The sequence below is a fragment of the Pan paniscus genome, chromosome 4 (assembly GCF_029289425.2).
Source record: "Pan paniscus chromosome 4, NHGRI_mPanPan1-v2.0_pri, whole genome shotgun sequence".
NCBI classification, from domain to species: Eukaryota; Metazoa; Chordata; class Mammalia; order Primates; family Hominidae; genus Pan; species Pan paniscus.
In genome coordinates, this window is record NC_073253.2 from 152,717,761 (window position 1) to 152,741,632 (window position 23,872).

The following is a 23,872-nucleotide window of genomic DNA, read 5'->3' on the forward strand; positions in this document are numbered from 1 at the left end:
AACAGATGGAGAATGGGATTGGTTGGAAGCGTAGGACAAGATAAACAACTTTCACTTTTTAAAGCTTACACATTCCTGCATGATTTGAACATTTAACACTAAACCTGTATAGTTATATAATGATAATTTTTAACAAAAAAAAATTTTTTAAAAAGTAAACAACTTACCAACCAGATACACCTCCTGCTGATAGACAGTGAGCTACAGACTCACACACAGAGTTTCCCAGAACACACAGGCTCAGAGACACCTTAACCCAGTATAGATATTTAGAGAATGTCTTAATCTGAGACAGGCTTGGGAGAATGAAACTTGACATCCCCAGTGAGATGGGATGCCACATCTTTTTATTGGTGTCATTTTTTTTTTTTTTGAGATGGGGTCTTGCTCTGTCGCCCAAGCTGGAGTGCAGTGGTGGGATCTCAGCTCACTGCAACCTCTGCCTCCTGGGTTCAAATGGTTCTCCTGCCTCAGCCTCCCAAATAGCTGGGACTACAGGCATGCAACACCACACATGGCTAATTTTTAAATTTTTAGTGGAAATGGGGTTTTGCCATGTTGGCCAGGTTGGTCTCGAACTCCTGACCTCAAGTGATCCGCCTGCCTCGGCCTCCCAAAGTGCTGGAATTACAGGCGTGAGCCACCGCGCCTGGCCTATTGGTGTCATTTATAAGTACCCATAGCTTCCAATCAATTCTCAAATGGTCCAGGGGCCCAAATAAGATTACAGACATTATATTCCTGTATTAGTCCGTTTTCACACTGCTATAAAGAACTACTTGAGACTGGGTAATTTATAAAGGAAAGAGGTTTAATTGACTCACAGTTCTGCATGGCTGGGAGGCCTCAGGAAACTTACAGTCATGGTGGATGGGAAAGGTAAAGCAAGCACCTTCTTCACAAGATGGCAGGAGAGAGGGAGCACAAGGGAAACTGACACTTTTTTTTGTTTGTTTGTTTTTTGAGACAGACTCTCGCTCTGTCACCCAGGCTGGAGTGCAGTGATGCGATTTCAGCTCACTGCAAGCTCCGCCTCCCGGGTTCACACCATTCTCCTGCCTCAGCCTCCCGAATAGCTGGGACTACAGGCGCCCACCACCACGCCTGACTAATTTTTTGTATTTCTAGTAGAGATGGGGTTTCACCGTGTTAGCCAGGATGGTCTTGATCTCCTGATCTTGTGATCTGCCTGCCTCAGCCTCCCAAAGTGCTGGGATTACAGGCATAAGCCACCGCACCCGGCCAGAAACTGACACTTTTAAACCATCAGATCTTGTAAGAACTCCCTCACTATCACCAGAACAGCATGGGGAGACTGCTCCCATGATTCAATCACCTCCCACCAGGACCCTCCCTCAAAACATGGGGATTGCAATTCGAGATCAGATTTGGGTGGGGACACAGAGCCAAACCATATCAATTACATATCTATGTTCTTTTTTCACAAGGAATATTCCTAAAAGGATATACAAGAAACTAGCAACAACGGCTGTCTCTAGGAAGGGGGAAAATCTGGAAATCTGGGGTGAGAAAGAGATGTTATCTTTCATTGTACACTCTTTTGTACTTTTTGAATTTATTTTTACTAAGATAATACATGACTTCTTCAATTAAAGTAACCTAAAGAACTGCTTTGAAGAGAAGAGGGGGCCTAGCAACCACCTAGAAGCTCAGCTGAATTCCTCTTGGTATCATCAGCTTGAAGATCTCACTTGATAGAAATCCTACCTATTTCTCCAATCATGGGAGCATGTTTCCAGGAAAGAAGAACAATCACTATGGAGATTTTTCACTGCAGCAGTGCTTTATGAGCTTTGGGAGGCGCCTAGTGTTTTGACGACATGGGTTTGAATGTTGCTGCTGTTGCAGCTGCTCCTTCTCCAGGGTCCAAATGGAACCATCTGGCATGAGTCTCCAGCTCTTAAATCAGTCCACCCACAGCCTTGGTTTCTTAAGGCGTGTGTAGTGAGAAGGCTGGGAAAGTAAGGCAGGTGGACCTCACCAGACGGAAGCATGCAAAACAGAAACACACGGACAGCTCACCCGGTATCCCCCTCCCTTTCAGCACGGCTGCTGGAATGATTTACAAGACACCAAGCCAAGTTCCCACTGCTCCAGACTGAGGGGATGGAGGAAGAGGCAGACAGAAGCAGGTCACACCTGCATGTTCGTTTTCCTCCTTCTTGGGACAAACTTTGTTTACTTGCAGACTGCAGGTGGCGGTGGCTGGGCTTGTAAATACCACTGCGAGGCCAGTTAGCTTGGCTCAATCAGGTCACTTAAGCAGAGGGGATTTGGGGCCACTCTGTTATTGCTTCCCATCCAAAGCCCATTTCCTGCCTGATTTCCTCCAGCCAACTCACCATGCAGCATTCAAACAAAGTCATGGCCCAATTTATAAACAGACACTTGGGACCTGCAGTGTGAGAAACCTTCCATTTGTATAGGAGCCTGCATAAGTCTTAGCATGGTTTCACTGACGTAAGATGAGGAAAAACCCTTATGTTTAAAAGTACTATAATTACAGCAATAATCTCTACCATGCTTAATACTGATGTTCACTTTATTGACAAGGAAACTGAGGGCTCCAAAATTACAGTGCTGGTTTTCCCTCCACCTGTGTAGGGTATTGGCATTAGGAAGACACCCAATTTCTATTTGTGAATGAAAAATGCAATCATTGAATGAATGAAGCAATCAGTCAAGAGAGGAAGAACACACAATGGAGCCACCTCCTATCAGCTCACCAGAGCCAATCAAAGGCATATCTTCCCAATTCTGCCTTTAATAACATCACATCGGTAGCCTGAAATTGATCATGGTGGGATTATCTTTGCCAGCATATTGGCAGATGCTACAAATCAGGGCTTTTTCCTTTTTGTCATAGAGCCAGTTTACACTGGGCTGAAGTGTCTCTCACTGAGCCTGTGTATTCTGGGAAACTGTAGCTCACTGTCTATCACTGCACAGAGGCACCACATAGTACAGACAATCAAAACCCAGGCAATTAGTATATGCAATGAGATACCAGGTTTTTTAGATCATCATCCTTCTTCAAAAAAAAAAAAGAGGAGGGAGATTGAAAGTGGTCTACATAAATAAGACTTATTATGTCAACATACATGTGTAGATCCTACTGCAAGCAAGGCATTAAGGCAGGCTGGTGGAGAGAAATAGATATTTGAGATATACTCCATATTCTCAAGGAACACACATTCTCAGGTACAGACTGTAATGTGCACACAAATCACTTGGGAGTCTTGGTAAAATGCAGATTAAAATCCAGTAGGTCTGCGTGGAACCTGAGATGCTGCATTTCGAACAAGCTCCCAGGTAAAGTTGATGCTGCCCATCCATGGAACACACCTAGAGAAGCAAAGGCCTAGGAGTTCACTGCATGCTGACAGTGTGCCACTGCAAGTTCCTAGGTAAGATAGCTATTCACAAGCTGAATCCTCACAACTGCAGGCATATATTCTTTTTACCCACATTTTACAAATGAGACCATTGGGACCCAAGGTCACCCAGCTGGTAAACTGCTACCAGCTCAAAGCCAGGTAGTCTCACTCAGAGAAGGAAGGGTCACTCTCAAAAGCACATTCTGGTCAGAACTTTTCAGTTGATTTTCTGTCTTGAAAATTATCCTTGCCTTTCCTTTCACTTCCTACTCTCTGTTCATTAACCGTCCATTTCCTATTTCACCACCTCCAAGTACATCTCCCAGAGAAGAACTGAGGAGGTGTGGAACCAAATGCCCAAACTCATCCATCCCGAGCATATTAACCATGTGTCTTCTTTTTTATCTTCTGTTTCTTTGACATCTGGGTCTTACTGACCATAGAGGGACTGCCCCTTCCAGGATTAGCCAATTCCTAGAGATGGTCAACAATTTCCCAGCTACCTTGCCTTTCAAATGCAAGCCAACCAATCCAGAGTCCATACCCTAACCATTTATTTTATGGGGCTCTCACCCTCTGGGCCACTATCCCCCTTCCCTAATCACCCCAGAACCAGGTATAGGACAACTAAGGACAGAGAGCCCATAAACCCCAGAGCCTGCTGAAATGATGCAAACTAGCCAATCCTAAACCTGCTTACTCTGCCTCGCCCATTCCTTCCCGCAGAAACCACAAGAAGGGCTTCTGCTGACATTTCTCCAGGCTCCCTCTGCCCGCTGACCAACCCCAGTGCCTCCTCGTGCCGCCCCCCATGGCACAGCTGGGCCCCTCCTTTTTCTGTGAGTATGACCATCTTTTCAATGGCAGTCATCTCCTGATTTTTTGGCCTTACCATACCTAAATAATAACAAAACCTACATTTTAAAACATGAAGTTCATCAGGAAAGTTAAATCCCAATGGATTTCTGGATTACCTAGGCTTTCCCTTGCCCATCCTCCCAGGGTCAGCCCCTCTCTGGGCTGGCTTGCACACATTCTCAATGGACTCCTTCCCAAGGTCCTTGCCTTAGCCTTGTCTGTCTTGAAACTTCCATTCCTGGGGAGAGTGCCAGGGGCCACCTGCAGCCTCCGGGTCTCTTACCTAATTCCTCGGCAAGTGCTGAGCGTGACGCTGGACAGTTCTGTCTCCCTCACCGTGCCGTGGTAAAAGCAGTGATCCTAGCAAGGAGAAAGGAGGTGGTCAGGCTAAAGAACACTGATAAGCATGGCAATGTTAATGTCTCAGGATGGTCATGGATGACTTATGGCTTATTATATACCTACCCAACCTTATAGCACCTTACAACCTGCAAAGAGCTTTCCAAGCCACCATTTCCTCTGATTCCCATAATAATCCTAGGAGACGGGGCAGGGAAGATGTCATTATCTCCATGAAGCAGATGAAAAGCTGAGGCTCAAAGGAGCAAAGAGATTTGCCCAAGGTCTCCCTGCTGATTGGAAAATCCAGAATTTTCCTAGTTCAGGGCTCCTTCAGGAATCAGTGTTTTCTGTGGCCAAAAGCATGCCATGGAAAGAACCTGCCTCCCCACCAATGTTATCTTTGCAACCCCCTGCAATGAGTTGAATAGAATCCCCCTAAAATTCATGTCCACCTCAGAATGTGATTTATTTGGAAATAGGGTCTTGCAGATGTAGTTAAATTAAGGTGATGTCATGCTGGGCCAGGCGTGGTGGCTCACACCTGTAATCCCAGCACTTTGGGAGGCTGAGGCAGATGGATCACTTGAGGTCAGGAGTTCCAGACCGCCCTGGCCAACATGGTGAAACCCTGTCTCTACTAAAAATACAAAAATCAGCCAGACCTGGTGGTGCACACCTATAATCCCAGCTACTCGGGAGGCTGAGGCAGGAGAATTGCTTGAGTCCAGGAGGTGGAGGCTGCAGTGAGCCGAGATCGCACCATTGCACTCCAGCCTGGGCGACAGAGTGAGATTCTGTCTCAAGGAAAAGGAAAAAAAAAAAAAAGATGGTGTCATGCTGAATTAGAGAAGGTCCTAAATCCAATGATTTGTGTCCTTCTAAGAAGAGGGAAGGACACACAGACACACACACAGAAAGAGAAGAAGTCCATTTGAAGATGGGGGCAGAGACTGGAGTGATGAAGTTGCAAGCCAAGGAACACCAAGGATGGCCAGAAGCCACCAGAAGCTAGAAGAGCCTGGAAGGATTCTCTCCAGAGGCTTGGAGGGAGTACGGCCCTGACAACATCTTGAGTTTGGACTTCTAGACTCCAGGACTGTGAGAAAGTAAAATTCTACTGTTTTAAACCTTTAAGTTTATGGTGCTTTGTTACAGTAGCCCTAGGAAACAAACACTCCCTACTCTTCCACAGCTCAAGATGCTCTTTCACACGAATCCCTCCACACCTGGATTGTACTTGATTTGGTACCTGTGCCCGTGAGGTCTGCTGCTGCTCTCCAGCCACTGTGTCTCATGGCTGTCAGAATTCCTCCATCACTACAAACAGCTATGACCACCGCTCTGTGCCAGGCCCAGGGCCAGCCCCTGGAGACACCATAGCCAGCAAACAGAGTCACAGCTTCAGCCTTCGTGGGGCCTACGGTCTTGTGAGAGGCAGTCATTAATGAGAAATCCAAACAGATATAATTACAAACCAAAAGAAGGGGCTTGAAATAACCATTTCAGGTGCTGGCCGAGCATTTTATAAGTCAGGTAACCATAGAATTTAGGAAGCAAATACGCACTGTTGGGCATGCTAAAGTGCTAAACCAGACAGAAGGGGGTGAAATCAGGACGGTGTCCAACGAATCAGGGGTAACAACAAGAGACACATTCCTAGAGGCTTCCTCCCAAATAAGTCAAGAGAGATGCACTGGTCAGAACAGAGAGAAGGTAAAACCCACAGGGCAGAGCCAAGTTCTGGAAAGATCTCAAAAGGGATGGATGCAAACCACACAGTTGCAGACATGGAAGCTTTCTCTTTTCCCCCATCTCTAGGACCATGCTGCTTGCAGTTGCTTCTTTGTCCCCACCAGACAGGGATGTGACCCAATAATCAGCTACCCCGTGTGTCTGTATTCTCTGGCTTCACCTCCCTCCCAGCTCTAAGCCTGAGTATAGACGCGTAATTAAATTCAAACATTTTGGCATAGCCAGGCATATTTAAATCCAAGCATACGCAGTTCCACAACTCTCTCTGACCTTCAGTGTCTTTAGCCTCTGTACCCCAGAGTGTACATAAAGGAGCCAGTAGAGTACCTGGCCCAGAGTGGCAGGCAATAAACATCGGCAACCAAATAATCATGAAATTCTCCTTTATCAAAGAATATGGCCTCAAGGCGCCTGGAAGCCCACCAAGAGGCTGAATCCAAAGCCCTAGCTGTGCCAATGCTCCAGCATATCCAGCCAGCCATGCAGCCAGATCAAAGGATACAGGCCAAGCTGACACTCAACACAGCCTCGTTCTCCAGACCACAGGTGCCCTTTCATCTGCATATGATCCATCGGCCAGCGATGTGGCTCCTCTGCCCATTCAAGCTCATAGTCAGGAGGAGGGACAGAGCCAACCCCTGTCTTTGCATCAAACTCTTCTGGACTTTAAACAAGTCAGATGCCACCCTTGAGAGGAGCACAAAGGAAAGCCAGTGCGCTGTGATTATGAAAGAAGGTGTGGCAGGCAAAACCCTCCTCCTGGCCAGGATTCCAACTGCTTTCAAATGCCAGCCTGTCATGTGGCTTCTCAACCTACCCCTGGGATCTGGGATTTGGAGGCCCCTCATGAAGCACTCAAGTCCTGAACCTGGTCCTTAGAACTCAACAGGGGAGCCACAAACCCCGTAGCACAGGATTATTCATGGGGAGAAGAGGGGCCGGGCCTGTGTGGAGTAAATGGGGCTCAGAGAAGTTGGAATGACAGAGAATCAATGAGTTCAGAAACGTGTATCAGCTACAGTTTCAAAACGCTGGTTAACAGAAAGAACTGAGGCCAAGCACGGTGGCTCATGCCCGTAATCCCAGCACTTTGGGAGGTCAAGGTGGGCGAATCATGAGGTCAAGAGATCTAGTCCATCCTGGCCAACAACACGGTGAAACCCTGTCTTTACTAAATATACAAAAAATTAGCTGGGCATGGTGTTGCACTCCTGTCGTCCCAGCTACTCAGAGACTGAGGGAGGAGAATTGCTTGAACCCAGGAGGCGGAAGTTGCAGTGAGCCGAGATGGCACCACTGCACTCCAACCTGGTGACCGAGCGAGACTCTGTCTCCAAAAAAAGAAAAAAGAAAGAACTGAAACCCAGGGATGGCTGTGAAGAATCCCTGCACCTCTTCCTATCTTTGAATGGATGCTAAGAGTGTTCATAGCCCTAGTTCTCTCGAAAATAGAGCACCTGGCTTCTGTAGCATGCTTTATAATTTACAGAGCTTTCACATACACTATCTCTTGTGATGATGACACCTACAACTTACTACTATTATTAACAGTAAGAGGTCGGGTGGGGTGGCTCCCCACCAGCACTTTGGAAGGCCAAGGCAGGCAAATCACTTGAGGCCAGGAATTTGAGACCACCTTAGCCAACACGGTGAAACCCCATTTCTACTAAAAATACAAAAATTAGCCAGGCGTGATGGCAGGCACTTGTAATCCCAGATATTCGGAAGGCTGAGGCATGAGAACTGCTTGAATCCGGGGGGCAGAGGTTGCATTGAGTCAAGATTACGCTACTGCACTCCAGTGTGGGCAACAGAGTGAGACTGTGTCTCAAAACAAACAAACAAACAAAACAATAAGAGCTAACATCTAACCAGGCATGGTGGCTCATGCCTGTAATACCAATGCTTTGGGAGGCCAAGGCAAGAGGATCACTTGAAGCTAGGAGTTTGAGGCTGCAGTGAGCTATGATCATGTCACTGCACTCCAGCCTGGGGGACAGAGCGAGGCCCTATGTCTAAAATAAAAGAGCTAACATCTACCCAGCTCTTACTGCTTGCTGAACAACTTAGACAGATTTTTCCTTGTGATTCTGACCACAATCTTATGAGGCAGATATTATTATTGCCATGTTTTAAAGGGGGAAATTGAAAGAGAGGTGTTAAGTCATTCACAAGGTGACACAGCAAAGTGGATACTGGAACCCCAGCAGCCTGGCCCCAAGCTCCATCCTCTGCCTCTCCCAGCAGTAGCAAAGGAGGAACTTGGCTTGTAAGAGCTCTTTTATCCCCACCTTCTCTAGCAACAAAGGAGACAAGTTCTAGCCTAAGCCTTGCCACTTACTGGTTATCTGAACTTGGGCAAGTTACTTTTCCCCTTCTCTCTCAATTTCCTCATCTGTAAAATGTGGGGTTGGAAGAGATGCTTATGAATTCCCATAAAAATTAGTGATTCATCTTACCCTTCCACAGCCCTGTGAGTCAGATATCAGCATATCCAATTTGCAAATGAGAAAACTCAACACTAGTGTGGTCAAGGGGGTTGTTTAAGGTCATATAACTAGTTAAAGCCAAGATAACAACCCTGGCTGCAGATTGCAAACCCTGTCATCCTTTCTGTTGGAACACATTCACAGACCCATTCCCCCAACCGCCTGACCTAGATGCAGGCTGTCGCCTAAAGGCCTGACTGATGAGTCTTGATAAGGTTCCCAGAACTCCAGCTACCCCAGGCCAAGTTTGGTAGTAGAGTGCAGTCTCCAACATTCGGGTCAAGGGCAGCTGAGTAGTTTATTCCATTCCCATTTTTCATTGAGCTCTCAGCTCCCAAATGGGAAGTCTGACTGAGAACCCCATGGGCCTGGGTGGGAGCTTTGCAAGAGTCTAGTAGCAGGGGATGTAAGAAAACAATGAGTTGTCCATCCCAAGGTTCAGCTAGGATGTGCTTCAGTCAACAAGACCTTCTGGAAGGAGGGGATTCTGGGAGAGGGGGAGTTCTTTTCCAATCCTCTCTTTCTGAAAGGCCCTTACAACATCTCTGCCTAATGCACAAGCAGAGAGCACAAAGAACAAGTCAAGGATCAGTCATGAAGTCATTGCATTCCTCAGCTTCTCAGCCTGATGGGGCCACCCCAAGGGGGCTTTCATAGCAGGAAGCGTGAGCTCATGGCAAATTCGTGGACTGAGACCCATTCTTGAGCTGTGGGTACAGAAGTGGCAGGATCCAAACTCAGAGGAGAGTGTTTGAAGGAGGCTGTCATGGCTAACAGCTTTCTAGGCATGCCTGTTCCCCCATCCCACCCTGCCCCTGGAGGCAGAGAACAGAGGTCTCAAGAAGAGAGGAAAAGTTTTGACCAAGGGGCATTGAAGAATATGAAGTCACAACTGGACAGCCTCCCTGGGGATGAGAAGACACAGTCCAACTTTGCTGCAGGCACTGGCCACACTACCAACTCCTTCCCCATCCAAGAAAGTCTTGGTTAAGAAGGCAGCACTGGTCTTCATATTCAGCCACATAACACAGCCCCTGAGCTACCCAGTTACTATGCTCCACGTCTCTTGGATCGATCAAAAACTGTGGCCGGGCACGGTGGCCTGTAATCTCAGCGCTTTGGGAGGCTGAGGTGGGCAGATCACCTTAGGTCAGAAGTTCGAGACCAGCTTGGCCAACATGGTGAAACCCCATCTCTACTAAAAATACAAAATTAGCCGGGCGCAGTGGATCATGCCTATAATCCCAGCACTTTGGGAGGCCAAGGTGGGCAGATCACCTGAGGTCAGGAGTTCGAGAATAGCTTGGCCAACATGGTGAAACCCTGTCTCTACTAAAAATACAAAAATTAGCCAAGTGTGGTGATGCATGCCTGTAATCCCACCTACTGGGGAGGCTGAGACAGGAGAATTGCCTGAACCCAAGAGGCGGAGGTTGCAGTGAGCCAAGATCGTACCACTGCACTCCAGCCTGGGTTACAGAGTGAAACTCTGTCACACACACACACACACAAAATTACCTGTCCTGTGTCCCTTTCCCCATCCAGGGGTAATCTGGCGAACTAATCTGAGCTGTTAATGACTGATAGTGGCCAGTGTTATCTTGCTGGACACTTGCACTCCAGCAGGGATATTTTAAAGAATGGGCCTGGTAGAACACTCAGGTTCCATGAGAAGCTGCTGAAGGAGTCCTGATGCAGAGGGACCTCTCCTGCTGTTCTCCACACCACAACTCCCAGTCTGTGTGCCTCAGTAGTCCATTATGTCCTGCCCCAAAGGCAAAGGCCACTGCTGCTCCTGCCAGCGTGCGTCTTCCCTTCTTCACCCCCATGTCACCAGCCCAGACTTTGAGAATGGTCATTCGAATCCAGGGTTTCTCAACTTGGGCACTATGGATATTTGGAGCTGGATAATTCTGTTGTGGGGGAGTGGTGGGCCTGTCCTATGCATTATAGAATGTAGATGCCAGTAGATCCTCCCTGCCAGTCACGGCAATAAAAATTGCCTGCAAACATTGCCAGGTGTCCCTCAGGGTCGGGGGAACGCCATTGGTTCTCCTGGTTGAGAATCAACGTTCTGAGCCTACAAATTCCAATAGGCATCCCTGTAAGAAGAGCTAGCCACCATGAAATGTGTATCATTCACTACTTTAAATGTCTACCAGTGCAGTGTGGCAAAGCAAACTGACATGTAACCATCTGAAAGACCATTTTCTAAATGAAAGATCTTTGACATTGCGTAAACATCCCTACTCAAAAACAACTTTGAGGGAAAAAATGTCCAATATGAATATAGAAGCAAAATAAAATATTCATAACTTAAAAATCACATTAAAATAGCAGACTACAAAATGTATATGCACAGTGATTACAACTCTGTAAATGTTATACATCCATTTAAAAAGGACTGATCAAACATCTAATTGGATGAGACGACAGGATTATGAGTAAGTCATTCCTTTTACTAAAACTTTTGTTAACATGTGGGTAATTAACATAAAGCAAAGAACATGTATATTTCACAGTAATTTGCATCAATTGTAATCAGATGCAATTACCCTAAAATAGTCTATGTTTCTTTAGCCATTTTAGTCAGCAAAGGAGGAGGAGCACCTATGAACATCAAATACATGTTTTGCTTCTCGTTTGCTCCCTTGGTCTTCGCTTGGGGGAAACACTCCCTTCAGAGGAGGGACCAACTCCATCAGGCATCTCCTGAGGTCCTAGGAGTAGGGCTGGGAGAGGACAGCTGCTGGATAGACATTTGTTGACCTGAACTCACCTCCGATTTCCGTGTGGTGGTTTGAGGGTTACCACTTGAAGTATAATGGGTTTCTGTGTAGGAAGGAGCAAAAAGTTGCCTGCAAAAAATAAAAAGAGACATTTATATCATAAGTGGATGAACTCCACCCTCCTAGCAACAACAACGAGTGATTTTAACTGAACCAGGCAGGACTATCCCAAGCATCTCCATACAAAAGAAACTAGGCAGCCACAAGGGGCTAAGGAACAAAAAGGAAAACCAGAAGTTTGTTATTAATTTTATATTTAATGTAAATTAAATATAATTTATCATCACTATGGGAACATCACTCCAACTAGATGGAATTGACAGAACTAAAGCAATGATCTTAATATTTGTCTGGGTCCTGGGAAAACAGACATGCAAACACATGCAAAATTTCCCAGGGCCTATGAACCCTGTTGTGTACCGTGGTTGATTTTTCCAGCACTGGATCTACCAATTTTTAGTATCAGCAGACCAATTTTTCTTTAAGGGAATACCTCTTCCCTGATGCATATTTTGGTGAGATTGTCAATCAAGGTGTCCTACTTGGCCCTGGCCAAGGGGTGACCTGTATTTCAAGCGAAGCCAGTGGAGAGATACTGCCAGGTCTGAACAGATGGAAGCAATGCATCTGTTCTTCTGTTCCTGCTACAAGGGTTCCCTAAGCTTCCGTTGCCTGCCCTTTCGGACACTTAGTGGTTCCGATTTCCTGAGACCTGGTAATTCTATGTTACTCTTCCAATAAATTCCTTTTTTTCTTTTCTAAACTTGGACATTGGTTTCTCTCACCACAGACCCCTTGAAGTACAGGTGAAGAATCCCCTCACCAAAGGCCAGGCAACTTCAAGAAATGTTCTTAGAATTTTCTCTAAAAATTAAAAGAAAAATATAAGAGTCAAATGGATGTTTCAACTATTAATAGTTCAGCCACATTAAAGGCAGAATTGATCTACAGAAAGTCAAGGTCAGCCAGGTGCGGTGGCTCACACCTGTAATCCCAGCACTTTGGGAGACTGAGGTGGGCAGATCACCTGAGGTCAGGAGTTCAAGACCAGCCTGGTTAACATGGTGAAACCCCATCTCTACTAAAAATACAAAAATTAGCCAGGTGTGGTAGCAGGTGCCAAGCTGGGAGGCTGAGGCAGGAGAACTGCTTGAACCTGGGGGGTGGAGGTTGCAGCGAGCCGAGATCACGTCATTGCACTCCAGCCTAGGTGACAAGAGCGAGACTCTGTCTCAAAAAAAAAAAAAAAAAAAAAGAGAGAGAGAGAAACAAATGCCCTTTGTTGATGGTGATTGTCTCAGGGGTTGCAGAAGATGTTTACAATATAAGTTGCATATTTCTGAAGTTGGTTGACTTTTAAATTAACTGTCAGAGAGGTGTTTTGAAAACTGAAATTTTAATTTAAAACTGCTCTTAAAAAGAAGAAAATGTAGGCTGAGGCCAGCACAGAAAGCCAAAGGAATCTGCAGGGATAACCCAGGTTTTGAAAGAGGTGACATTTCCCAGCAAGAGAGGGTCATCGCAGAGGGTCTCTAGAATTCCTCTAGAGTCACTTCCAGCTCTAAGTTCTGGGATCGCTCAGATTTCCCTCCATCCCCAGTGTGTGGTCAGAAGGCAAATGCCACGAGAATTGTCTCCTGTACTATGTCAAGGCCTTCAACTTCTCGCCTTGGACAAGAAGAAAAGAAGCCCAACAGGAAAATGTAAAAATAAAGCAAAGCACAAACCCCAGCTTTGTGAAGAGAAATTCTCATTCACATGGAAACTTTGGGTCAGTGGCTAACCTGCCAGAATCTGTCTCCCAGTCCTTTCTCTTTCTCCTTAGCATCTAACTAGTCCAAGATTCGAGGGAGGAGTCGCCCATTTGCCTGAGGGAGAAAAGCTGTAAGCCTCATGAGGGCAGAGGCCAAGAAGTTTTGCTCACTGGTTTATGTCAGTGCTTAACATTTGTTCAATGAGAAAACCACTTAACTAGTTACCGAATGAATGGATGGATGAGTAGTTCAGTGTACTAGGAGCTTAGAGCATGGTCTGGAGACTGGAAAACTGAAGTTTTGATTCCAGCTCTGACACTCACTGCCTCTATGGCCGTGAACAAGTACATGTATGTCTCTGAACCTTTGTTTCCTCTTACACAAAAAAGAGGATGATATACTCATTTGATAGGGCTGTGATGAGGATCAAACAACATAATAAATGTAGCAGGCTTAATGCCATGCCTGGCACAAAGTGGAGCTGGGTAAAAGTTAGTGATAATCATTATTGCTTTCAACAGGGATTATGACAGAAGAACCCAGAAAGTTTCTCTCTCTAACCTTCCCCGGCCATGAACTCTCCAGTACATCACTTAAGAGAGGTGGTAAAACGCAATGTGCTCATTCCTGCAGCCCATTTCCTGGGTTTGCTTTCACAGACTGCGCCATGTACAGCTGGTCAGGAGTTCAGAGTTTAATAGTTCATTCCAGGTGCCAGTGGGGAAGTGTGAATTTTCCCACAGAAAATGCACTCCTGGTAAAAATATTCTGAGCCTCTTCTGAGACTTAGCAAGGGGGGAAAAAATCATTCATCCAGTGACATTACCCCATCATCACAGGACTCTCTGACCCTCAGCACTGAAAGGAACCCTAGAAATCATGTAGTCAAACCCCAATTACACTGTGAGCTCCCCAAAAACAGGGACCTTGTGTCTTTGAAGTCTTCTCCCCGGCCCCCAGCACCTAGCAGGCAGGCAGTACATGTGCATTCTGTGAATGAGTGAATAAACTCGCAAACGAATGAATGAACCTTTTATCTCGTGTAGGAATCTGCCAAATGGCTATTCACCACTGGACACCTCCAGGGAGAGGCTACTCCTGAGACTACCCACTCCATTTCTGACCACATACAGTAGTTAAATGTTTTACTCCAGATTAAAAACTACCCCTCTGTCACTGGCACCCACAGGCCTTCATTCTGGCCTCTGAATCTACATAAAACAATCCACTTTCATTTTCCACCTAATCACCCTTTCTGAAGCAGCAATATCAGCATCATCTAGAAACTAGTTAAAAATGCAAATTGTTAGGCTCCACCCAGACTCATGAATCAGACAGAAACTCTAGGGTTAGGGCCAGCCATCTGTTTGAACAACTCTGCAGCTCCCCCAAGCTAGGTCCATATACGCCCATGTGTCCAGGTGCTGCTCTCAGAACCAAAGGACGCTGCTGTCCCACAGAGAGGAGGGCACACGGTCACTGAGCAGCCCGGCCCAGCCCAGCTGCCCCATCCTCTGACCACATCTTGTTCTCATCTCCTCCCTGACAAGGGGCTGGCTCAGCAGACCGGCAGGAAGCCGTCTCTCACCATTGGATTGCATTAGGATTTTCAGGAAACAACTTGTGAGTGATGTGCATCCAGGAAGAGAAAGGACTGTGCAAGATTTCCCATTCCGCCCACTCCTTTTTTCTAGCTTTAAAAGAAAAGCAATTTCTGTTCTACCCTGCTGCCCCCTGCTCTGTCTGCTCTGTGCTCAGGAGCCCACGGACAGGCAGAAATCAGTAGGACACTCTGCCATGTCTCGGCACCATCATAATAATAGCCAGCACTAGAGTTGAGCAAAATCTGGGTCATTTAGATTCCAAAGTCCCTGAGCAAAACCTGCATCTTCAGACTCCCACCTAGGAAAATAAGCTACCCCCAAATACCAGACATAAAACATTAGGTCACTCTCTAGGGAAGAAGAACTGGAACCTGTACAAGCAGCCAGGCCCTGAAAGTACACTGCAGTCTGAAAACAGCTCAGACCTGTCTTTCCTAAGGCTCAGAAGCTTCAAACTCAGGACAATTCCTTTAAGTTCTATTTATCGTCAGACAAATTTCAAATGCCTCTCTATGCTAAACCACCCTCTAGAGAGGAAGGAGCAGTGACACTAAAATGAATTTGCAAAACATCTTCTGGGAGCTCAAACCTTCTTCCTCCTGCTTCAGATAAGCAAACCAGTGAAGATAAAATGATAACAATTTCCAAATTACCTTGAAAAACACCCTCTGCAGACGAGCTCAGCATAGGCGAGCATCACTCTGCTCATCTCAGTAGCAAGTTTTGCTGACACCTCCTTTCTCTGGGCCTTTCTCTATCTAATTCTTCCAAGAGTCTCCAGGCATTTATACCCTGATGATGCCTTGGGAGGTCCTGCTTTTCTGGTCTCTCTTATTTCACCTGGAGGGTCTTCATCCTGCCTATGTTAGTAATAATGTCCTCACCATGCGACTTAGCCCAACAACTGCACAACACCTGGAAAGACTGTTCAAAAATACACAATCCCCTCCCTTTTCTAGGGAAGGATTAAGAAATCTGTATTTTTAATAGTTTTTTTTTTTTCAGGTGATTTATGTTTTCGGGTTCTGGGAATTATTCTACTCCATATGAGCAATTTTAACATTTTTAATTCTTTTTTTTATTTCTAGCCTCCTAATCACCTTCCAAAAGTCTAAAGATGGTGCTAGCCCAGCATAGAGGGAAAGTCGGAATGCTTTGGTTTAAGCAGCAGCTGCACTAGGCAACTGCCCTTCCAAAGCCTGGAAATAAAGCAAAAGATGACTATGGTTCCTCTCAATGTCACACAAGTGTACAGCCAGGGCTGGGTGCAATGGCTCATGTCTGTAATCCCAGGACTTTGGGAGGCCGAGGCAGGTGGATCACACGAGGCCAGGAGTTCCAGACCAGCCTGGCCAACAGGGCGAAAGCCCGTCTCTACAAAAAAAACTAGCCAGGTGTGGTGGCGCGCACCTGTAATCCCAGCTACTCAGGAGGCTGAGGCAGGAGAATCACTTGGACTCGGGAGGTGGAAGTTGCAGTAAGCTGACATTGCACCACTGCACTCCAGCCTGAGTGACAGAGCCAGATTCTGTCTCAAAACATTAAATTAAAAAACACTAAGGGAGCACAGCCAAGCCTTAGACTCTCAGAGGCCTGTCTACGGTTCTCTGGACTTTATGGGAAGAATGTGGCTTTGAAAGATGTACTATTTACAATTAATTAGGGCAGCCCTTGTTCCACTCTGTAAAATCAGATGTTAACTTGTAAAAACTTAATAAGATACAACAGAAATGCAAATATTTCCATCTAGTAGAAAAGATAACCCCAAAGGTTATGATTTTACAGCCCCTAGGATATTAACTAGTTTTGTATCTAATTTAGCAATCTTATCTCAGCATTCCTTTTTTCACTATTAAATACACACACACACCCACACAAATACGTCTTAGTTTCCCTTATCCAATTTTAAACCAGTTTTATCATCTTGCTGGTTAGCCCATTAATTAGATAAATAAAACTTTGAGAAGTGCTCACTATGTATTTGTATAAAAATTGTTTTCACGTGAGCCACATAAACCCCCTCCATTTTCTAGACTGCAAAATGAACAGACTAATAATCACCATCAGTATCACAGCGATGCTGAGGATCAAATGAGAAAATACATTCAAATCCTAGCTCTTATAAGTCGTGTGAATTCAGACTGGTCAGTAACTTCTCCGTGCCTATGGTTTCTCATCATAAAATGAGGAGAATGACAAAATCTACTTCATAGTGCCCCTGTAAGATGTTAGAATAGTGCCTGGCATATAGGAAGATCATATGAACAAATGTGAAAGAATTATTTGTAAAGTAGAAAGTATTTGTGCTTTACAAATATTGCTATCATTTTCTCCAGCACTAGCTATATATACACGTGGCAAAATCTTGATCATTGTTAAATCTAGGTAATGGGCATCTGAGGTTTATAATACTAGTCTCTCTCCTTCTGGGTTTGTAAATTTTGACAATATTTTTTAACTGGCTAGGTGATACGGTGCAAGTCACAAACTACTCAGCCTCAGTTTCCCTTTCTATCAAACAGAAATGGCAATGCCCAGGACAGACAGGTACTGGAAAGTGTCTCTGAAAAGCAGAGTGCTATTCTAATGTCATGGCCTGCACTAGTCTAGATTTGGGACAAAATAAATTCAGTGAGTATTGTTTTGTTTTCTAAGATGCTGAAAGAAAAGCAGGGAAGAGACAGCCAGAGCTGCTTCAGAACCAAGATTTCTACATCAGTACTCATTCCACCTCTGACTCCAAAGGAATGGAAACAAACCAACATGCCAAAGGCATGGCCCCAAAGCCAAATAAGGGACTGATGAGTCCAGGGGGCTGCAAGCAGACACATTCCTTTATGAGGGAACAGAAAGGCGAAGGAAGGGGGAACTTTGGAGGTTGCTCCTAGAGTAAAAAATTGGGACCTCCTCCTATCCCAGGGACTCCCTTGAATAAGCACCATCGTTGCCAGAGGACCAGCTTTGGAAGCAACACTCCGAAGGCAAAAATGGCGCCATCCAGAAGCCTGGCAAAAGGCCAATGCTACTCAGTATGTTTTCTTTAACTTCCTATTAAGGAAGTTTCCAAACAATGCGTTAAGTCAACACTCCCTTTCACCAACCACTTCCCATGACATCTTCTCCCAGTCCCCACAAGACCTGGCACCCTTCCGACCAGTTTCTGGTCCTGTGTTTTGCTTTTACATTATATACCAAAGGATGTTTGGATGAGCACCACTGACTCCTTTGGCCAGCAGGGTCTTTACTTAATCCTCTTCAGGCCTCCCTCGTGGCTGCCTCTGTGAAGATGGGTAACCTCTCTGCACAAATAGAGCTGACTTCTTGAGATCAGACAACTTAACTGGCAGGGACCTGCGGGGCCCTCAAAATGGCTCACCCAAGAAGAGTTCACAAATTTGTTTTCCAGTGTCCCGAATAGCCCATTATGTGTATTTGTTGGAATTAGATAAGAACAGTTCGGGGAAATGAGGTGCTACCTTTAGTATTTCTGAGAAAAATCTAAAAGTGAAAATGGTGAGTAGGAGCAACTTCTCTAGAAACCAGTTTTTGGTAAATAACCACAGTGTTTGTCAGATTAGCCGATACCACAGAAAACCTGAAGGGAAAGACGAATGTAAGAGGGTATGAGGAAACTGCCATATCATAAAGAAAAACGGTGTGGATAAGACACAGGGGAAATGAAGAGAAGGACCCTCTGAGATCACTGGAGCTGTGAGAATATGCTTAGAAAAAAGGGAATAAGCGGACCACTCCCTGAAACTAACAAACAAACATAAAACAGGTAGGTGAGGACCACAAACCAGCCTGCTAAATGTAGGTGCTTAGCCCTTTTTAAGTTCTGATTAAATATCCCAGTAACTTTCATAAACTTGCCCAATGTTTCTTAGCATACTAAGACACAGACCACACCCAAAGCATAAGTCAAGGATGTCAGAACTTGGAAAGCCCTCCTAGATCATAGTGGATACCTATTGTCAGAGCCTGCCCAGCATCCATGCCACCTTCTTGAGATAAACAGTGGCCCAACTTGCATTTAAAGAAATACTCCCCTCTCATTGCATTGCTGACTAGGGCACCTGGAGTTGGTCAAGATCCCTGCCCTTGCCTGGCCAAATGAATGCTTCATGATATGCCTGGGCAGTCAGATCTCATCTCAGAATTTCAAGATGATAGTACATGAAGGGACCGTCTATTCATTCTAGGATCTCAACCTTTCCAAACCTTAGTTTTTCAACTTTTCCTTCATTCTATGCATTGCCCCATATCCTTTCCAAAAAGATTGTTTAGGAGAAGCGAGGGTTAGTGTGTAAGTTACAGAGTCTACCGCAATGAAACATTATTTATATACCACCCTCTCTGCCCAACCCTGACCTCCACTTTTACAGATGAAGAATCTGAAAAAAAGCAAAAGCAACTTGCCCAGCATCACACAGTTTTTGTTTCTAAACCCATCATCTCAATAAACTAGAGTAAGCTAAATGTCAGTGGTAGACAAGCCAAGAGTTGGGCCAGCCAGACACACCCAGTAGGCAGAGAGAAAGGCTCTTCATGCAATCTCATGAATAACTGCATATTAAGCAGTGTAATGTGGTACAAACTGCAGGCCACCTGGCATCAGGAGGCCAGAGTTTCTCACAGCTTGATTTCATCACTATTTGCTGGGGGTCCTTGATCAAGACGCAGCACCTTTTCTGAGCATCAGGCCCTGCAGGCCCTGCATCTGCAAGTCCACTTGCACATTCCACAAACATTTATGGAGGTCCGTGATGTGCAGGCACTATGCTAGGGGATGGGGCTTCAGCAGCCAGTGAGGCAGGCCTAGGTTTCCTGACCCTCTCCTGGCTTGGCACCTGCAGCTCCCAAGTGCTTGGCAAATGCTGACACCATGCAGAGGGCAGGTGTCACTGTCTGGTCCCCAGAAGGCACTGTTTCACAGCTCATCTTCCTTCCTGGAACAGCTGCAAACCAGTGTGGTAACCAATTTCTAGTTTCTCCTAACAAGCTGTCTACACAGTTATGGAGAAGGGATGTATATGTGCACACACACGTGTGTGCATGCACGTGTGCGTGTTGAGAGCAGAGAGCAAGGCCAGTCTAGGGATCAGGAATTAAGGATACTCACTCAACATGGCTGCCCTCCTTCTCCAAACCCATATTCCTATCACCATATCCCTCAGAGGCCAGTTTGACCTTTGCATTCTTACCCAAGCCCCAAATCTAGCATCAGTGAGTCAAGAGATAAAGAGCTTCTAGAATACAAAGAGCCTGACATTCCTTCCAACACTTAGATCACCCTTTTCCCCAGCACTCCAGTCTCCCTCCAAAGGAGTCCCTTTCCATGAGTTGCCCTTCCCTTCTCCAGAAGGGGGGCCTTGGAAAAAGAAACCATGCTTGATATAATGCAGCCATTATAGCTCCTTGGCCCTTCTGGCCCTCTCCCCGGGGAGACTGATGCAAGAGGAGAAAACGTGGAGACTGCCAGTTTTCTGCAAGGAGGAAAGGGGGGAAGTGAGACACATGGGAGCCATGGAAGAGGCTGGAAAAGAGCCACAAGTACAGAAGTCATAAAGACCCCATTTCTCCTTCAACCGGCTGAGGAAAGTCCGGCCCAGCTCCACCTACTCAATGATATCATTGTTTTCAACAAAAGCCGGTTTCAGAATCCCTAGAGAGGTCCCCAGTGAAGCCTCAGCTGCTGGAATGGGCAGAGGTCTCACCAGTTCCTAAGAGACCAAGTGCTTAGAATTTTAGATAAGGAGGAAAAAACAGAGAAAACCAGGGGAGGCACAGATTTTGCTTCTGCTGGGCCTGTCAGCGTTATGGAAAGAGTACAGGACACTGCTTTTCACATAGGTTTTATTATTGCATCCCCATGATGATCCTGCCAAGGTGGTGACTAGGAATTATTACCTAGTCTAATTAGTCCATTGAGTCTAATTACCTATCTAATGAGAAAACTAAAGATCCAAGGAAAGAGGTGGCTTGTCCAAGGTCCCACCACAAGCTAAGGAAAACTCCAGGGACAGACACCACCATTGCTGTGGTTTGAATGTATCCCCCCAAAAGCCTGTGTTGGAAACTTAATCCCCAATGCAACAGTGTTGGAAGGTAGGCCTGATGAGGAGTGATTAGGCCATGAGGGCTCCACCATAATGAGTGGATTAATGCTGTTATAAAAGGGCTTGAGGCTGCAAGTTTGCTCTCTTGCTCTTTTTTTCATGTGCTATCTTGCCCTTCTCCCTTTCACCATGGAGTAGCATAGCAAGAAGGCCCTCATGAGATGCTGGTACCTTGATGTTGGACTTGCCAGCCAGCAGAACTGTGAGAAACAGATTTCTTTTCTTTATAAGTGACCCAGTCTCTAGGATTCTGTTTTGCCAATGCAAAATGAATTAAGACAACTATCCTGCTACTTATTCAAGCTAGAAACTTTGGACTGTCCCTTGAAACCACCCTCTCCCTCAGCCCACATGCAACCCATTCCCAGTTTCCATGATTCCACCCTATAAATATCTCTGGAATCTATCCTCTTCTCTTTATATCAGCTACCTCTTCCCTAAATTAGTCCTTCTCAAATGCGTTTTGGATGCTGTCACTATGTGACTTTTAAAATATTCTTCATCCACTTCCCATTGCCCTAGAGATAAAAGCCCAAACTCTTTAAGGTGCCTACAAGGCCCTTTAAGGACTCACCTCTGCCTGCCTCACCAATTTCTTCTCTCATCATTTCCTTCCTCCTGCTCTCTGTTCTAACTATAGAGAACTTTTCATTTTCAATGTCATTCTTGCCTTTGGGCCTTTGATCCTGTGATCTGTGCTGCCTGGCACATACTCCCTATTGTATGAGCCAACTCTGCCACAGTCTCCACCACCATCACACTCCCCCTTTTCTTTACTTCCTCCTATCAGACTTCACGTGCCCCCAATCCAGAGGAAGTTCCCCTTCCCCATGTTCCTACAGTACCCTCTACTTCCTCCCTCCTAGCAGGTCCCACATTGTTCTGTAACTGTTTAATTATCTGTCCCCTCTACTACGTTCTAAGCCCCATGATGGCAGAGACTATTTTGATCACCATTGATTCTACCGGGAATAACCAGGACCTATCCCAGTGCCTGCCACATAGTTGGCACTCACAATATTTGTTTAATGAAGGAAGAGAAGAAAGGAATAACATAAATTAGGAATTCTCAATGAGTAGTCCAGAACTCAAGCCCAGTACACTGGGAAGAGACTTGCCAGAAAAGCCAGGGATTCTCTGACTCAATACCTGCCCCAGTTGAGTTTGTGCAAGACCTAGCAACTTGCCCCATAGTACCCAGAAGACTATTCACTTAGTTTATTCAAGGGGTCAGCCAAAGGTCTGTGTATGTCACTGAGTTCTAAATAAAGAAAAAGCAAATCTTAATTGCTCAAAATCAAAAACATCTCCTGGGTGAAATGTAAATGTAGTTTCATTTTCAGGACAGAATCTGTCCAGGGGCCACATTGTCAGCCTCCTCTCATTTTTCTCCAGGATAGTCATGCTCCATTGCCCAACCACAAAGGGTAAAGAGTAGGAAACACCCTCCAATTTCCAGAGAGCCTAGATGAAGAGTTTAATCACATCCTCGGAGCTGGGAGAAAAGAGAAGGCCGAAAGGGCCTCTCCCAAATCCAAATGTATATCCATAAATCCATCTGCATCCCGCCCACCAGCCTTGCATCTCAGGAGGCTTCCCCATCTACAGAAGTTGTGAAGAAGCCATCAATGCCTTGTGCTCAGCCCCTTCCAATCCATGGACTCCATCCACCAAGTATACCTCCATCCTCTTGGGTCAGCCCAAATTGTTCTTCAGTGGGGAGGGGTGGGAGGAAAACTGCTTCTCTTCCAAGGTGTAGAAATACAGCCTAGCTTTTAAGTGCACTTCAAGTATGTTTCCTAGAAGTAGCTCACCTACTTCCCTGACCACATGGGTCTACCTGAGGCAAGAGAATGCAACTCAAAGTCAAAAATGGGAGAATTAAAATACTGAGCTCTACGCCACTCAAATCCTCTGGTAGCCCACCAGTGGAAGAAAAAGCAACCCGCTCCCCAACCTCAACATATCACTCTTCTGAATTCAAATGATTTGGCTAGTTAGGGATACTAAATTCCTAAAAGATTAGTAGCACTACAGTTTTAGGTTCCCTTTGATCCAGACCAAACATTTACACATTGTTTTCTCAGTCTGAATTCCTTTCTCATTCTCCATTCATCTCATCTCCCTCCCTCATCAAAAGCCTCCCATCATTCTGCAAGACAATATTTCAAGTAACCCTCATTAGGGAAGGCTCCCCTCTTCCCCAGTCACAAATTCCCGTTCCTCTTGCCTTCGCAGTTCTTAACTTTCAATTCTACCATGTAAATTTGTAATCTGTTTTGGATTATGCTGTTTGCATGTTGTTTTCTCTCCCACAGAGTCTAAACTGCCAGAAGGTAAGAACATCCTGTTTTCATGCCTAATCTCTACAGCACCTAGCACAGGACTCTACATAGAGGTGCTCAATCAGTATCCCCAGAAATCAAACTTGCAGAATGGAAAAAAATTAGCTCGAGCTTAAAAGGCAGATCTATCAACTAATGAATGGGTTAACAAAGTGTGGTATATCTATATAATGTAATACCATATAGCAATAAGAATACTGATACATACTACAACATGAATAAACCTCAAAAACTTTACCCGAAGTGAAAGTAGCCAGTCAAAAAGACCACATATTGTATAATCTCATTTACACGAAACATCCAGAATAAGTAAATCTAGAGACATCAGATTGCCAGCTTCACAGGACTGACGTGGGGTGGGGGAGAATGAAGAACGACTGTACTCCTTTTCTAGGACTACCGTAACAAAGTGTCACAAACCA

The 23,872-nt window shown here is 45.5% G+C and overlaps 1 protein-coding gene across 5 annotated transcripts in view; it reads right to left on the bottom strand.

Annotated features, from left to right (window-relative positions):
• Positions 1–23,872, bottom strand: part of ADAM19 (ADAM metallopeptidase domain 19) — a 133,429-nt gene that overhangs the window by 83,820 nt on the left and 25,737 nt on the right. For all 5 annotated transcript variants that reach the window (XR_008625463.2, XM_055112831.2, XM_063604284.1 and 2 more), the window contains exons 4-5: positions 11,619–11,697; positions 4,540–4,616 (exon numbers count right to left, since the gene is read on the bottom strand). Coding sequence is in view for 4 of the 5 variants with exons in the window: in XM_055112831.2 (XP_054968806.1) it covers positions 4,540–4,616; positions 11,619–11,697 (156 nt within the window). In the remaining variant the exon portion in view is untranslated. The remainder of the gene's footprint in view (positions 1–4,539; positions 4,617–11,618; positions 11,698–23,872) is intronic.